Source organism: Heteronotia binoei, chromosome 8, assembly GCF_032191835.1.
Source record: "Heteronotia binoei isolate CCM8104 ecotype False Entrance Well chromosome 8, APGP_CSIRO_Hbin_v1, whole genome shotgun sequence".
Classification (NCBI taxonomy): domain Eukaryota; kingdom Metazoa; phylum Chordata; class Lepidosauria; order Squamata; family Gekkonidae; genus Heteronotia; species Heteronotia binoei.
This window is the reverse complement of record NC_083230.1, coordinates 79,367,281-79,384,419: the sequence shown is the minus strand read 5'-3', so window position 1 is coordinate 79,384,419 and position 17,139 is coordinate 79,367,281. Positions and strand designations below refer to the sequence as shown.

Sequence of the window (17,139 nt, the reverse complement as noted above, 5' to 3'; positions counted from 1 at the left end):
ATTTGCTGAATATTGGTATTGGGCCCTTTGCATTTTGTATTTAAAGTCTGAAGGTCAGTGTTCAACAGCATTTGCATTTTAAAGTGGTAATGCAGTGATATTTAGTATCTGACAGCTTGATGCTTCATAGTTTGTATTTTTTTGCCATCTGCCTTTCTTGATGAGACTCCTGGCAGATTCTATCAAAATATAAGTTATTCTGTGTAGTCTCATTAAGTATATGCATTTCAAATTTGACACAAGTGAAAAGTTTGTGAATTTTCTTTTGGCACTAGTGAGTGCAGAACTTAGCAACACTGGTGATAGAAAAAATTAGAATATACTTGAGAGCAACAGGATAGAAACTAAAGCAAGGGAACAAAAGAAAATTATCCTGGAGCAAAGACATGGCAAAGTAAAAGGGACATCCCAGCTTGAGATATGTAATGCAATGATTATTCTATAAATAGAAATGAAGTCAGTAGAAAAAGGAAACTTTTTTTGTTGGAACTGTAACATATCTGCAGGTGCCTGTAAGTAGGGCTGCTGGCCTCCAGGTGGCATCTGGAGATCTCATGCTATTACACTTGATCTCCAGACAAAGATCAGTTTAGCTAGATTAAATGGCTGCTGACTATAGCATCATACGCAGATGAGGTCCCTCCCCCCCCCCCCCACACACAAATTTTGTCCTCCCCAGGCTCCACTTCACAAATCTGGCAACATTCTATATAGTGCTACATCCTTTTAACTCCACTGAAAGCTTTAAAGATTCCACTTAGGAGTGCACTGCAAGTTAGGCTACAAAGCAGATACTTAATGTGAACAAATTTATACCCCAAAAAATCCTTTGGCATTTACAATTAAATGGCTGTCTACCTATTAATATAAATAAAAATTACTTTAGGTAATTGGTTATCGTATGTACTTGAAATAGTTCTGGATTGTATACCTGTATGTAAAAAACAATGAAACAAAACTTGAACCTGTGATGAAGATTCTAAGCAATATACTCTGGAAGCCTTAGGCTCAAAAGCATGTGGCTAATTTCCAGATCAGATTGCCTGTTCTGTGGACTACTCATAGTAAAAAAGATAAAGATAGTCCCCTGTACAAGCACCAGTAATTTCCAACTCTGGGGTGACGTTGCATCACGACGTTTTCACGGCAGACTTTTTATGGGGTGGTTTGCCATTGCCTTCCCCAGCCATCTACACTTTCTCCCCAGCAAGCTGGGTACTCATTTTACTGACCTCGGAAGGATGGAAGACTGATTCAACCTGGAGCCGGCTACCTGAATCCAGCTTCCACCAGATCAAACTCTGGTTGTGAGCAGAGAGTTTGGACTGCAGTACTGCAGCTTTACCACGCTGCGCCGTGGGACTGCTTTTACTCATAGTACCCATCCCCAAAACTTGGCTAGCAGTGCGTTAAAATAATTATCACTTTATATACCAGATTCTGTATGCATGACAGGACTGCAGTGTGATATACAACTTAATAATATTTTGGAATTTGTTACCTTTTACAGAATAAGAATTATGACTTGCTCGGGGAAAAAACCAGACAAGTCACTAATTCCTACCCCATTGATATAGCAGGGCTTACACAGGATTTCTCTGGTTCCATCCTTTTTCAAGTTTTCTCCCACATGTAGAAGTTCATTTTTTTATTATTCCTTTACATTATTAAAATTTTACAGAATCCATAGCATTGTGTTTAAATTAATAACTAAGTGAACTGTTTGAATTCAATTAAATTGCAAATTTTAAGAAGCATATTTCCACAGTCAACCCCCCATCCAAAACATTCAAGATTATTCTATACAGCATGTGCAAAATACTAGTGATGTACTTTTGAGCTGTGTTCCTAGGGCTGTCCCTGATGGCCTTCCCAACACACCTGATGGGGGGAGAACTTACAAAAAAGTGATGCTTACTTTGATTGAAGAGAAACTGCTTGGATTATGTCTCTCATATTCCAGTCTTGTCCATTTTGCCTGCTTGATTCCCAAAGCTGAGTGCATGTGTGTTAATCACAAGTTTTATACTGGAATACAAATGCTTTGTTCTTGCAGTCACTGCAAACTGCACAGAGAAAAAAGCAGCATATACATTCAGAATGCAGCTATTTTTATGGCTTGATTATCATGACACTTGGAGGTATGTAAGCTCTGCAGTCCAGTAAATGAACCAATGGCAACCATCTTGCCAGCTTCATGCTGAAAGCTGGTACTATGTAGACATCAACAATTTAAAATACTGTTTTAAACTGAATGAATTGCCAGTGTGATCATATGAAGTGTGCAATTCCAGAGCAAATGGGCATTCTGGATAAAATTAGTGATTTTCAATTACCTTATATACAGAAATCACATTGTCTTTGGTTAACTTCTCTCCCATAGACTTCTAAACTCAACATCTATTTACAGCACAATTCTACATAGGCTTACTTGCTGTGAGTACCATTGTATTCAGTGAGGCATACTGCAATGCAAATAGGAAGTTTCTTGAGACACTAATTACAACAAATATACCCAGCCTATTGAAGACCATATAGGATGGATCATATAGGATGTACCAAAAATTCAGATTCAGTACAGAACAGGTAGTGCTCGGTTGGATATTTTTCCTGTTGAAGGGCTCTTCAGTATTCAGTGCTTTATTTGCAACAAAAGCAACTGAAATACAGAGTTACAGCTTTACAAAGTTTATTTGGCTCAAGGATCATGACCTGCATAAAACTTGGAGAGGAAGTCCTTGGGCTGTGGAGTTTCTGTCTCATGGAAGAATCTCATGATATGGGTCCGCTGTTTCCATACACGAATAGTCTCCTGTAGTTCCATTTTCCCCTATATCAAGCAGAAAAGGTAAGTATTTTAAATGCTCAGGAATCTGTTCCAACCCATTACTGTAATGCAAGGTAAGAAGTTCACAGCTATTTTATTCAGTGTTAGCAATCACAGTATCTTCTGTGCAAGCAAATTTAGTGACATGACAAGCTGGGGTCCACTGTAAAACACACATTTGTCAGATGTGGTCGTTCAAAAGATCATAAATTGTAGGCAGGATCTCTCTATGCCAGGTATATTGTTCCCATACCTCCATTTGCTCAAGTTGCTTTTGAAGATGGAAGAAAGTAAATAAATTGGGCAACTTTCAAAATATTCTGTCATTTCAGTTTTACAAATGTAGAACATTTACTACTTAGATCATTGTGGAGCATCTGACTCTGTAGTGCCCCTATTTTCTTAGCAAATTATTTCAGCATCATTTCTCAAAGCACTCAGTCCTCTTCTATCCAAATCAACTTTCAGCATCCATCCTCAGCTATGTCTGTTGCCATATATAATCACAGAGTCCTGGAACAGGGCAAGTCAAGAGGGTCATGGAGGAATCCCCAGGCATGTATAAAAATGTCACTTGACCATATGCATGAGGACTACTGCAGCATCTTTACAAACTAGCCAGCTAAACAGGCTACTAGATCAAAAGTGAGCTGATACTGGCTCCCAATAACTCTGTCAGCATGGCATGACTGCAAAGACAGCTGTGGTGTTGGCATTTCTTCATCCTACCTGTGGCATCCCTGGGCAGGAATAGGAAAGGTGAGGCTGAAAAAATAAAGGAATGAGGTTTGGGGGAAGAGTTAGCTTGAGCCTGAAGGAGAGAAGGAAAAAGGAGAGGCAATGCAGTTTTGGAGGAAAGGGCTACACAAAGGGATGCAGCAATAAGGGGGATTTTTATACAGGTAGTTGGGTGTTTGGAAGGGAGGAGGATCAAGAAGAAATTGAAAGAGAACTAGTACAGAATAGGGAAAGAAGGGTTGCTATGGGGAGTCAGAAAATAAAGGATGTGAAGTTGTGGAATTGCAGGGTCAAGGAGAAGAATTATAGAGAGAGATGGTGAACTGACTATGGGAGAAGGAGGCTGAATTAGAGGAAAGGCAAAGCAGGTGAGGGGAAAAGGAGGGAAAATGGACTAAAGGCAGCAGAGATTAAAATAGAAAAGGTTGCAAAGGGGGGAACCTGGGGAGGGGTACTAGCATTCAGTCCATAGAATGCACAAGAAGCCATGGTTTTAAAAAACTTTTTGTTCCTCTCTTCCTTTTGATACTTGAACATTTATTTTTCTGTAGTCTAGAACAACACGTCATTTAGCAATACTGATACTTGTTGTACTGCACATGCCATTGACAAATGAATCAGGGATTCAAAATGCTTGGGTACAGACTTTGAATCTAGACAGCTTTGCATTTGATAGTTTATATAGATAAAGACTATTGAACAGATAAAAGCAGTATACATGCAGAAATATAGGAAAGGAAAACAAAATCCATCAGCATTTACAAGGAAGAAAGCAGCTCAAAGGCACCCTATGCCTGCTGTGGATTTAAGACAAGTGTTATTTGTTTTACCTTAATAACTAGCATATCAATGACTCGAGGGTCTGTGACATGAGCATTCTTCATAAACATCTCCCGGACTTTGTCGCGCCCCTGTTTCACTGTGATGTCCAACTGGTACAAGTGCACTAGATCAAGAACAACAACCCCTTAGATGAGAAAATGGACACTAGGGCACACACATGTAGGCTACAATTGCCCACCACACTGCTTAACAGTCCCTGCATGAACTAGTCTTTGGGGTGGTGTTGGTTGTCCTGGGGGACCCCAACATTCATGCTGAGGCTGTCTCATCTGGAGTGGCTCTGGATTTCATGACAACCACAGACCTGTTTAAGGTAATAACTGTTCCTACACACAGTGCAGATCCAACTCTTGAGTTGGTGTTTTGTTTTGAGCAGGAGGAATGTGATCTGAGGATAGAGGACCTGATGATGGCTCCTTTGCAATGGACAGATCACTACCTGCCTGGGTTAATCTTACAGAGATACCAGGCTTCTGCAGGGGTGGGAGATCTATTAAAATGATCCACCCACACAGCTAGGTGGATTCAAATGGCTTTGTGATGGCTCTAAGGTTTTTTTTTGTTGTTGATATGGCTGGTACTCCTATGAATGCCTTGGCTGACCTCTGGAAAGAGATGACCCAGGCAGCTGACATAATCACTCCCAGGCACCCTCTCTTTTGTGTTAGAGGCCAGATAGCCCCTGTGTTTACTGAAGGGGCCTGCAGAAGATGGTAGTCTGCTTGGTGGCTTGCTGTGAATGTTTTGCTCAGAACCATGCAGATAAAATCTCTTGCATCTCTTTTGACTTGGACTATATGTTAGCAGTGACAGGATTGGATGGTGCCAGGGTGCTGTTTTGTCCACTTGTGTAGGATACTTTTCAGTTTACTCAGACTGAGGGTGTGGAAGTTTGAAGCCTACCACCTGCTTGTATGATCCTTGCCCTTCTTAGGTACTTAAATCTTCCAGGTGGGGGGCCCTGGTTGACTGGGTTTGAGAGGTGGTTAATGCTTCCTTGAGAAGGGGTGTTTGCCCCAGCCTTGAAACAGGCTGTGATGCACCCATTTCTAAAAAGCCTAGCCTCGATCCAGGAGATCTCAATAATTATTGATCTGTATCAATATTCCATTCTTATGGCTGGTAGCTGAAAAACGCAAAGCTTTCCTGGATGAAGGAAATGGTTTAGACATCTTCCATACTGGGTTTAGGCCTGATTACCAGGCTGAAACAGCCTTGGTCACTTTGTTGGATGACTCATACTGGGAGATGGACACAGGAAGTACAAGTATGTTGATTCTCTGGACCTCTCAAAAGCTTTTGATACCTTCAAGCATGGTGTCCTTCTGGACTGCCTATCTGGACTGGGAGCGGAGGCCCCATTCTACAGTGGTTCCAGTCCTACCTAGAAGCTGTTTCAGAAAGTGGTCCTGGGGGACTGCTGTTCAGCCCCTTGGCCTTTGGGCCCTGCAAGGTTCCATCTTGTCCCCTACACTCTTTACATGAAACTGCTGGGTGAGATCATCTGGAGATTTGGGCTGTATTGTTACCGATATGCAGATGATGCTCAGCTCTATCCTCTACTTCAGGGCTTTTTTTTAATAGAAAAAGCCCAGCAGAAACTCACCTGTATATTAGGCTACACACCCTGATGTCACCATTGTTTCACACAGGGCAAAAAAAGCTGTGCTCCACTTCAAGCTTAACTCAGGGAGGCTGAAGAAACCCTGAAGCAGTGCCTGGGCTAATACACTAACGTTTAATCCAGACAAGACAGAATTGCTTCTGGTGGTCTGACTTGGTACAGGTCCATAGTCTAGGGGTGCTCTTGGACCCTGGCCTATGTTGGATAAGCAGGTGGCAGCTGTGACCAGGAGTGCCTTTTATCAGCCTTTTACTAGCTTCTACTAGTTAACCAGCTGTGGCCTTTCTTCAGGAAAAAAGATTTGGCCCCTGTGGTACATGCCCTGATTACATCTAAATTAGAGTACTGCAATGTGCTCTATATGGGGGTGTCTTTGTCTGGACACCTCAAATGGTACAGAATGTTGCAGCCAGGATGCTGACCTGAGTGAGTCAAGGTCACTCTTGCTCCATCTCTACTAGATTCCAATTTGCTTCCAGGCCCAATCCAAGGTCCTATATAGCTTGGGAGCTGCATACATGAAGGATCACCAACTCCCATATGAACCTACCCAACCATTCAAGTCACCTTCAGGGGCCCTGCTTCAAGGGCCCCTGCCATCTGACGCTAGATGTATGGCAACCCAAGAAAAGGCGTTCTTGCTGCTGGCACCAAAGCTTTGGAAGTATTTCTCCAGGGAGTTGTCTGTTCCTTTCTGTTGCCATCTTCCACCAGAGGGTGAATTTTTTTTTCTTTGGCATTCCCTCAAGAATCCCTTTCCTAACCAATGTTTTAATTGCTGTTTTTATGTCTTGTATGCATTCTGACTCTTTTAATGATGTATTGGAGGAGATGATCTAATGGTTTTATAATGCAATTTTATCATGTATGTTTAAAATGTTCTTCTCTTCTCTGACCCAGTGCCTGGATGCTGTGGTTGGATGGTTGAAGCAGAGCTTGTTGAAACTAAATCCATCCAAGACTGAAGTCATGTGGCTGGAGATGGCTGGGCCAGTGGAGGGATTGCAGCTTCTGGCTCTGGATGGGGTCCAGTTCTCATTAGTGGACTCCGTGAAGATTTGGGAGTCTGGCTGGATGCCTCTTATACTGAACACAGAGGTGTCCACAGCTGCAAGGAAGGCTCTTTTCTATCTATGTCAGTCCCATCAGCTGGCCTTCTATCTATCTATCTATCTATCTATCTATCTATCTATCTATCTATCTATCTATCTATCTATCTATCTATCTATCTATCTATCTATCTATCTATCTATCTAGAATAGACTACTGCAATTTGCTCTATGCAGGGCTGCCTTGAAGGTTTCTGGTTGTCCAAAATGCAGCTATCAGGTTTCTGACTGGAACATCTTGGTCCTCACATATACAGCTTGTCTTAAAGCAGCTATGTTTGCTGCCCACTGGTTTTTGGTCAAATTCAAGGTGCTGGCTTTCGCCTTTAAAGCCCTAAATGGTCTGGGAACTTCATGCCCAAGGTCTTTGTTAGGGTTGCCAGGTCTTTGTTGGAAAATATCTGGAGACTTTTACGGTGGATCTAGGAGAGTGCAGGGTTTGGGAAGGGAAGGGCCTCAGAATGGTACAATACCATAGAGTCCACCCTTTAAAGCAGCTATTTTCTCCAGGGCAGCTGATCCCTGCCAGCCAGAGAACAGTTGTGAAAGTGGGCAATGTCCAAGCTCTGCCTGAAGGCTGGCAACTTTAGACCCACCTTTCCCTTTACAACCCTCCTCAGTGGCTGCCGTCGTTATGCTGGTGCGGGACCCTGAGGTCACACACTTGGCATTCACCAGGGCAAGTTTTTTTTAGCCATAGTGTCCTCCTGGTGGATTGCCCTCTCAGATGAGACTTGGGCTCTGTGAGACCTCCCTATTAGGTTCTGTCAGGCCTTTCTCTGATAAGCTTATGGGGAAGGGGGGCTTAATGCTGGAGCCACTGCTATGGGGGTTTTTAATGTTGTCTTAACTATATCATGTCTGTTCTATACAGTTGTGAACTGCTCTGAGTCAGTTTGGTGTAGTGGTTAAGTGTGCAGACTCTTGTCTGGGAGAACCGGGTTTGAGTCCCCACTCCTCCACTTGCAGCTGCTGGAATGGCCTTGGGTCAGCTATAGCTATCGCAGAGCTGTCCTTGAAATGGTAGCTTCTGTGAAAGCTCTCTCAGCCCCACCTACCTCACAGGGTGTCTGTTGTGGGGGAGGAAGGTAAAGGAGATTGTGATCCGCTCTGACATTCAGAGTGAAGGGCAGGGTATAAATTCAATATCCTCTTTCATTGTTTATTAGCTGTTCCATTTTATTAATTGTAATCCACCTTGAGTCTCAGTGAGAATGGTGGACTATAAATAAAGCAATTAAATAAAAGTTTGACAGGTTTATTATGCCACCAAAGGAAGCATGCTTTTCTTCCCCAAAAGCCTTTTCCAGGAAATACGTTTATCATTTAAAGCTACCGCAATGCTCCTTTTTATTTATCTCATATGCGTAGAATCACAGTACTGTATTCCTGAATTAACTAATAATCCGCTCCGAATTGATCTCTGTGACAACCCACTGAATGGATCGGAAACGATGTTTGTTTCCAAGGCCACATAGCAGCAGCAAGGCACAGACTGACTACAACTGAAGCACCCACTCACGTATGCAGCTGCAACAAGGCATGCGGGTAGCAGCTGAAATTAAGCTTCCGCCTTTGGTGAAAAGCGGCAAATGTGGGAACAAGGTCAGCTAATTGAAGAGAAACGAGAGCGCAAAACCCGCGATGCTTCCTTCCAATGCAAGCAGGCGCAGGCGGGTCCCAAATTGGCTCCGCCCCTTTAAGTAACCTTGACAGGGAGGTCGCAGCCCTACTCACGCCCCCTATACCTGTATTTGGGATTTCTCGGAACCAAGCGCGGTACAGTTCTCGCACTCGCCGTTTAGCCTCGGCCAGGTCCCGGCTGAAGATCGGCTTTACAGCTGTCCCAGTAACGGCTGCAGCCACTTTCCCGGCTCCGGCCATTTTGCTTACTCGACTCCGAAGCACTTCCGTTGCTCTCCTTGTAGACCGGGCGGGTTTTTTGAGATTATCCATCTCTTATTGGTTTGTTGAAATGCCATTCATTTGTGATTAGCCAACGATTGACTATTGGTGGAAGTTGTGAGCAGATGGGGTGGGCGCAGCTGTTCGCTTTGAAGACGTTACTTGAGGACGCGCTGTTTAATTGTTGGTTAATAAAATGTGGTTCCCGTGTATTTCCATAGAGGTCAAAGGGCGCCCCCTCCCTTCTGGTCCATTTAGGTCGGGAAGAACCACACCAGCTGAGAATCTGCTCTAATTTCTGAGTTGTTCAGGGGTGGCCAAGCTTGCTTTACGTAAGAGTAACTTAAAATAAATATCAGACGTTTGAGAGCTGTAAGACGGGAATGTCAGATGTTTGAGAGAAGGAAGGAAGGAGGGAAAAATAAAAAGGGAAGGAGAGGTGGAAAGAAAGCAACTTTAAATTTATTCTCCAAGCTGCCAGCTGGCTTGGCAAAGTGATTTAAAGAGAGAAATGCCTTATCCAAGCTGACTGACAGGTGTTGGAAGCTTAAAGAGCCACACAATAAGTGTGAAAGAGCCACAGATAGCTCCCGAGCTTAGCATTTGTGAACTCCGAGTTTGAACTTTCATGGAGAAATAGAACCTGGGGTTTTGGAAGGAGAAAGTGACCTTAGTGGGGTACTGTCCAAAGCAGACATTTTCTTCAGAGGAACTGATCTCAGTATTTTCAGATCTCTAGACACCACCTGAAGGAGTTGCCAATTCCTAGCTGGGGGCAAGGGATCCCCTGGTTTGGAGGCCCTCCTTCCCCTTCAGGGTTATCATAATGCGGGGGTGGGGGGGGGGAGGGGGTTGAATGTCCTTTGGGCACCATTTTACCCTATGGATTCCAGTCCTCATGGAATACAATGGGGAATTGATACATGAATGTGTGGGGCTTTGGGGGGGCTGTTTTTTTGAGATAGATGCACTAAATTTTCAGCATGGCACCTGGTGTCTCTCCTTTAAAAAAGACTGGACCAGGGGATCCAGTTCTATGAGCCCCAGAAGAAAGTGCCTCCATCCTCCATTATTTCCAATGAAGGGAAGGCGTTTAAAAGGAGTGTGGTCCCTTAAAATGTGATGGCCAGAACTCCCTTTGGAGTTCAATCGTGCTTGCCACAACCTTGGTCCTGGCTCCACCCCCCAAACCCAGATATTTCCTGAGTAGGACCTGGCAGCCCTGCAGTTTTTAGCCATATATGCATACATAATTGCAAGTCAGTTTCTTCATACATTTTTTTTAATAAATGAAGCTACAATATAAAATTCTAGAATGGAGTACCTGTCTGAAAAGAGTTTAATTTCCATTCACACAAAAAATTAATCTTGTGCTAAATCTCACTGCATATCTTATTTGCATACATTATAGTTTAAAACAATATTTTCTTCCATCGGCTATGTGACCAATTGGCTATCCAGTCCAATCCTGCTCTGGTAATTGCACCTCAGAGCACACACTATTCATTTTATGAGGAATACGATCCTTGTTAGAATTGGCAACCATCTTTGAAGGGCAGACAGACATTCTCATCAAGGACTCTGTTGAACAAAGTTTGAGTCCAGTGGCACCTTTAAGACCAACAAAGTTTAATTCTAGGTATAAACTTTTGTGTGCGTGCACATGAAACTTATACCTAGAATTAAACTTTGTTTGTCTTAACGGTGCCACTGGACTCAAACTTTGGTCTGTTGCTTCAGACCAACATGGCTATCCCACCTAAATCTGTTTTCAAGGATGCGGTGCTTAGAGTTGAAACAAGTTATAAATCAGGAGATCAAAGAGCACTGAGAAGCCTGTGAGGCCAGAGAGAACAGTTAGCCATCATCACCCAATGTGAATAATCTTTTGTAGCCATAGCGTCTGTAGCATGACTAAAGCCAGCTATGCATAGCTTATCAACAGACATGCTTCTCTTCTCATCCTTCAGCTTCTCAAACATAAAATGTGATATTAAAATAGCATGATGAGTCCTGTCTACTTGGGGTGGAGTTTTGACATCTTATGTTTTTAAATTCTTCTGGCTGATGAGATAGCTTTATGAATTTCTCATTACTGTACAGAAATGTCAGTGCAGATAACTATTGGTGTGTTGTTTAAGAGGCAAGGTGGATAAAATTGGCCATCCAAAAATCTGTATTGTAAATTTAGAGATTTTGCCTCATTTCAAATATTTGTGAACTTTTGTTTCTGCCCTGGTTTTTGTCTGTTTTGTTCTTTTTTTACAGGGCATCATAAAATCAAGACACATATTTTTCTCTTAAGCACGTATTTCTGTAGGACAGTTTTACAAATGGTGGTAATTTAGTTTGTTTTGTTAGTGCCATCAATATAGATTGTACTTTAGAGAGTGCAAGGAAATGGTTTTACAGTCTCAAAATTGATACTAAGGGTGGAAAGGGAAACAGAAGCAGGGATAAACAAAGGAAAAATATGTGGTAATTCCAGTTAAATATACACATGCTTAGTATCAAGAAAACAGGCTTATCTCAAAGCCTCCCAGTAAAAGCGAGTTTTGGGGAGGGATTTGAAGAAAGAGGTGCATTACACATGCATTCTGGGAAGAATTTCCAGAGAGACAAAGGTGGACTTGTTTCAGTGAACAGAAGAGCTTTAGACAGTCATTCCAGGAGAGGAAAGCAGGCCACTGTGCTCGTGGTGGTGGTGGTTTGTAAGAGTGGGAGCTTGAGTAACCCTCAGGAAACCAGTGGTCAGTCAGAAGGCAGACACAAGCACAGAAATTCTAGGAAAAGATTTGATTTCTAGTTATCAGCAAGCAGCCAGGACACTGAAATAAAGGACAGTTTTCATTTGGGGCTTGGAAACAAATGGTATTTTTGGACCCATGAGTAAATCAAAACTGAAAACTGGCTGGGATAAATTCTGTGGGCAACAAATGGACCATTATATAGACAACAGAATAACATACTAATAATGATATGGTAGCTCTGGTGAAATCACTAGATTGGATCACCTCTGTGGTTTCTATTTGCTGAAGAGGGCATTGCCTCATATTTCTTACCAGGCTACCTTTTTCCAGTGAATGTGATTCAACAGGTGCAGCGTGTCCCTCCCTTCTATGTCTATCTCACTGCATCACCTTGACCAAGGTGGAATGCAAGCCTCAGCACAAAAAACTGTGCTGTGAGTTAAGATCTAGCAGGAACTGTGCCCAGTAGTTGAGCAAAAAGAGCTCACTTGCATCATATGTAATCCAGCTGGGATGAATCAAGATTAAATACAGCTCTTGTATGTTAACTTCTTGAAAGCCCAACACGGATATGATACCCTATGATACCCTTTCCCCTTCGATGTACTGAACAACTTCAGCTTATCCACAATTGACTGGAGCCAGAAGTCTGAGAAACCTAAAAAAGACAACAGAGAGCTTTTTAAAAGCTATAGATCCTTGTTTTCCAGTAACTCCAGTCATACCAACCAAATACACCACTATATTGAAACAGGGAAGTGAGCGAGGGCACCTTTGCAACCACTTCCAAGGAAGCCATGGTCACAGTGCACAAGACAGTGTTTGAGAAGTTGAAGGACAGGGTAATAGATGCATACAAGCTTAACAGAAAATACAGGGGTGAGAGGGATATGGCAGGGATTTGGGGAAAATATAGTTACCATTCAGATGTCCAGGAGTTCATGAAGCAGAGGATATGAATATGGAAAGTGGCCCAAACAGTTTGGGGGTGCAAGTCTGTAGCAGGACAAGACAAGACACACCCACAGTGGGAAGTGCTAGTTTAGATATAGGCTAAAATGTTACCTGGGGGCATACTGATGTACCTGCCCACTATAATAATGTCCTGATGAGATTAACTGGTTGCAGGCATCATTTTGTAGCAGGAACTCCTTTGCATATTAGGTCACACACCCCTGGTGTAGCCAATCCTCCAAGAGCTTGCAAAAAAGAGCCCTGTAAGCTCTTGGAGGATTGGTCAGGGGTGTGTGGCTGCTATGAAATGACCCCTGACTGGTAGTGAAATGCTGGGGAATGCTGATAGGGCTCACAGGAAAAGACAAAGAGGTTGCCATAACTACATCTGTGTGAGAGGATGGGTTTCTGGGTGTAAGCATGAACTGTTAATGTTTTTTAATATAATTTGTCCAAGGAGATTAGAATACTAATGTTTGCTGATGGTCCTACATTGCTGGAGAGAAAAGGTTACCCATTTGTTGGAATGGACCATTAATTAAGGTGACAGGATTAGGAAGGGAGGACCCGAAGGTGTTGGACTTTTGTGAGAAGTAGTGATTCCTGCTTTCCTGTGGGCTCCACAATAGATAGAAATACCTCTTTTGTTTTAGATGGGGGGGAAATCTGTAGCCTGGAGATGCTCTACAGCCACCTCCCAAAATAACAAGCCAAACTTGTCCTTTTGCTACCAGAACCATTTTGTTTAGTCCTACTCCATCTTAGTTTATACTGTACACTTCCAGACCTCACTCTGGCCAATCCTGGGCCAAACAAAGCTGGCGCTTGTACTGTGAAAGAATTGGGGGTGAAGGATTATGAGGCACATCTTTTTCTCAGTGTGTCCTTTGCAGAGGTACATGGGGGCCTTACATAAAAAGCCCCCAAAGTCTGCTAAATTGAAGAGTGTGGCTCAGGGAGTACAAAGTACTTTCTTTGGTTTAGCAATGCTATGAAGAGTTTTATTTCTACATAAATACTTATGTTGTTAACCTTTAAAGCCCTTTATGGTCTGGGACCTGTCTACCTTCAGGACCGTCTTGCCCCACATGTGCCCCAGAGAGCACTGCACTCAGGATCTCAAAATCTTCTAACAATCCACAGGCTGAAGGAAGCCCGGCTTCCTACCACCAAGGCCAGGGCTTTCTATGTGGCAGCTCCCACATGGTGGAATGCACTACCAGAAAACATCAGAGCCCAGAGGGACCTTTCACAGTTCCGCAGAGCTTGTAAGACCAAACTTTTCCACCTTGCATTCAATAACTAATGAGAGATAGCTGTCAAGTTTTTGAACAACTGACAATCTTGGCCAATATTACTGTAACAACATTAATGTATCAACATCATGACTGTCATATCTGAATCTTTGTGTAATTTTAATTGTTCTTTTATGATATAGCACGTTTTTGATTGTTTATGTTTTATATTCTGTGTTGTGTTTTATTGATTGTTAGCTGCCCTGAGCTGGTTATGGGGAGGGCAGGATATAAATCCAATAAAATAAAATGAAACTACTAGCTGAGGAGTGGGATTTCTAGAAGACACCAGCTATTGTCAGCCCAGATCACACTTTTTATCCCATTTTCTTCTGCTGTATGAGTTCTACACTGCTGTATGTAGCCACTTTGCTTCTGTACACTTTTCCATTATTGTTCTGTCAAGTGTTTCATTTTATTTGTCAGCCATTACCCTGTCAAGTACTCATAGTCTTATTAACGGTAGCATTTTTCTTTTGTTGCTTTGTTAGCAGTAGTTTTGTTGAAACATAATAGAGGTATATTTTGAACATCACACATAACCCTACTCTAGGGTAAACAGATTTTGCAAGTGAAAAAAGAGGACATTGTTCACCAATAAGATTTCCCCCCCTCAGCTGTGCAGACAAGAATTTCTTGCTGGCAAATGAAACAGGGCTGCAGAAGTCACCCAGCCATTGTGGATGGGATGGGCTTACATACACACACACACACACAACTATTTATTATAAATGTATATACATAACTGCTTATTTTTACTGAAATGGCAAGTTTACATTAAAGTAGAAAAGAAATAAAACACTAAGCAAATAACAAAATAAATGCCTCCCCCCCCTCAAAATACGAATTTACCTATCATATGGGGTGGGCACAAATTGAAATATGAAGCCAAATTCATGATGAATTTTGTGTTGATCACAGTTAATGAACAGAAGTTTGTGATGAGTTCACCATCATGAACTTCCATGAAAGTTTAGAGTGTGGAAGTTTGTGGATGGAGTAGAAAGTGGAGTTTTAAAGAGACTCCAGTCCCTTTAAACCCTGGTTTTTGATCCCCATGAAAGCTGAAAAAACAGCTGAGAGGTGGGGAGGTGCTCCCTGCCTCTCAACTGTTTTTCCTGCAGCCTTGTGCAGTCCCTTTAAACTTTAAAAGGACTGCAAAAGACAGCCTGAAAGAGCTGCGTGGCAAGGAGAGCCTCCCCACTGTGCAGATGTTTTTTGAGCTGTTTTTTGAGCTGTTCTGCAGTGGAGCAATAAATTTTATTGCTCCAGTGGAGCAATAAATATGTCAGAGTAGGAACTGCCCAAGACAGCCCAAAACAGCTGAGTGCTGGGGAGGAAGCTGCTCTCTGCTGCTTAGCTGTTTTTTTGGTCATTCTGCAAATCCCATTTAAACTGTTTCTGTAAACCCTGTTTAAACAAACAACGAACTGAATGGCATTTTCCCAGTTTGTACCCATCCCTATCACTACACATTTTGTTGTTTACAACACTAGTACCTGTATACCTTTGATGAAGTGGCACCTGAATACTTGTTGGAAGATTTTATCTCCCTAAGCAGAGTTGATTGTTCAAGTAGGCATTTGTATGACTGAAGGCATGAATAGTCATGTAGATTGTATTGCAGTAATAGAACACTATTTATCGCTTCAACTGAAAATCTGTTCCTTTTATCTATCCACTGGGTGTTCATTAAATAAAATATTCTCTCAACCTTTGCATTATGTCCTGGACTGCAGAAGAAAAAATGTGCTATTTTAAGCAACTCAGAATTGTAGCCCTTTTGAAAGATTTTAACCTGCTAGTCAATAACTGGCCCATTTTTTGAAATTTTTGTCTGTTTAAGCACTTTGAACAAAAGTCTTCATGTTACATAACTGGTCAAAACATTTTACAACATCCACCAAAACTGAAGCGTCACTCTTCTGCAGGACTGTAGGGCAAAATAGGCTCAGCCTTCTGGCAAAAAGAGAGAAGATATTTTAATCAATTAAAAAAAAAGAGGCCAAGAGAGGACAGTCATCAAAAAAGAGGATTTGTTCTCTAAGAAGAGGACATCTAGCCACCCTACTCTACTCTGCTAATTAGCCTATGAGCTTCAAATGTGTTTGTAGGAAACAGTGGAAGAGAGAATGAGGGAGAAATGAGCAAACCAGGGCAGTCTAGCAGATTACATACAAAGTGATGAACTGCAACTCTCAGGTCTATCTCTCTTTTAAATATCCTATCTAGAAAGCTACAAACCTCACATTAATTTTTTTACAGCATTTAGTGTCAGTCTTTCTAAAAATAAAAAGACTCAAGGTGGATCAAAATTAGCATGTAAACTGGGAAAAGGAACCCAAGGAAAATGGAAGGTGTATAACAGAAGGAAGTTAGGAATACCCTGGTAGAATTGAATAAGAAGAATTGCAGATTTATACACTACCCTTCTCTCTGAATCAGAGACTCAGAGTGGCTTACAATCTCCTTCTCCTCCCACAACAGACACCCTGTGAGGTGGTGGGGCTGAGAGAGCTCTCACAGCAGCTGTCCTTTGAAGGACAACCTCTGCGATAGCTACGGCTAACCCAAGGCCATTCCAGCAGGTGCAAGTGGAGGAGTGGGGAATCAAACCCGGTTCTCCAAGATAAGAGTTCATGCACTTAACCACTACACCAAACTGGCTCTCTAGCTTGGCCTGCCCCTGGTAGCAAGCTAGCATCAGCTGAGTAACATCTGGCTGAGTTTGTATATCATCTGTTCAGTTTTTAAAGCCTGGGTGTCCCATAAGAAGACCTCCCTGCCTAGACCCCCACTTTCTGCTGCTTGGCGAGGTGGTGTGGGGATGATTTGCATCATGCTGACACATGATGTCACTTCTTATATTAAACTGGAAGTGATTTCATCATGTTGTTGCAATGGTCTAGGATTCACCCCAAACTCTGTGGTATGGGACATAATGGGAGAGGCTGTCCTGTAGATATGTGGGTCTCAGGCCATGTAGGACTTTATAGATAATGACTAGCACTTTGAACTTACCCCCAAAACTAATTAACGAAAGGTTCTGAACAGTTTTTTTAAAATGTCCCATGGGACAGGAGTCCTTTTGACA

At 42.3% G+C, this 17,139-nt stretch overlaps 1 protein-coding gene across 1 annotated transcript; it reads right to left on the bottom strand.

Moving 5' to 3' along the window:
• Positions 1 to 1,633: 1,633 nt before the first annotated feature.
• Positions 1,634 to 9,232, bottom strand: NDUFA6 (NADH:ubiquinone oxidoreductase subunit A6). The gene is made up of 3 exons (XM_060245343.1): positions 8,890 to 9,232; positions 4,396 to 4,511; positions 1,634 to 2,830 (listed from the first exon to the last, which is right to left on the bottom strand). Exons 1-3 carry the CDS (start codon positions 9,095 to 9,097, stop codon positions 2,699 to 2,701), a joined length of 456 nt encoding a protein of 151 aa, XP_060101326.1. The 5' UTR covers positions 9,098 to 9,232; the 3' UTR covers positions 1,634 to 2,698.
• Between the last annotated feature and the right edge of the window lie 7,907 nt (positions 9,233 to 17,139).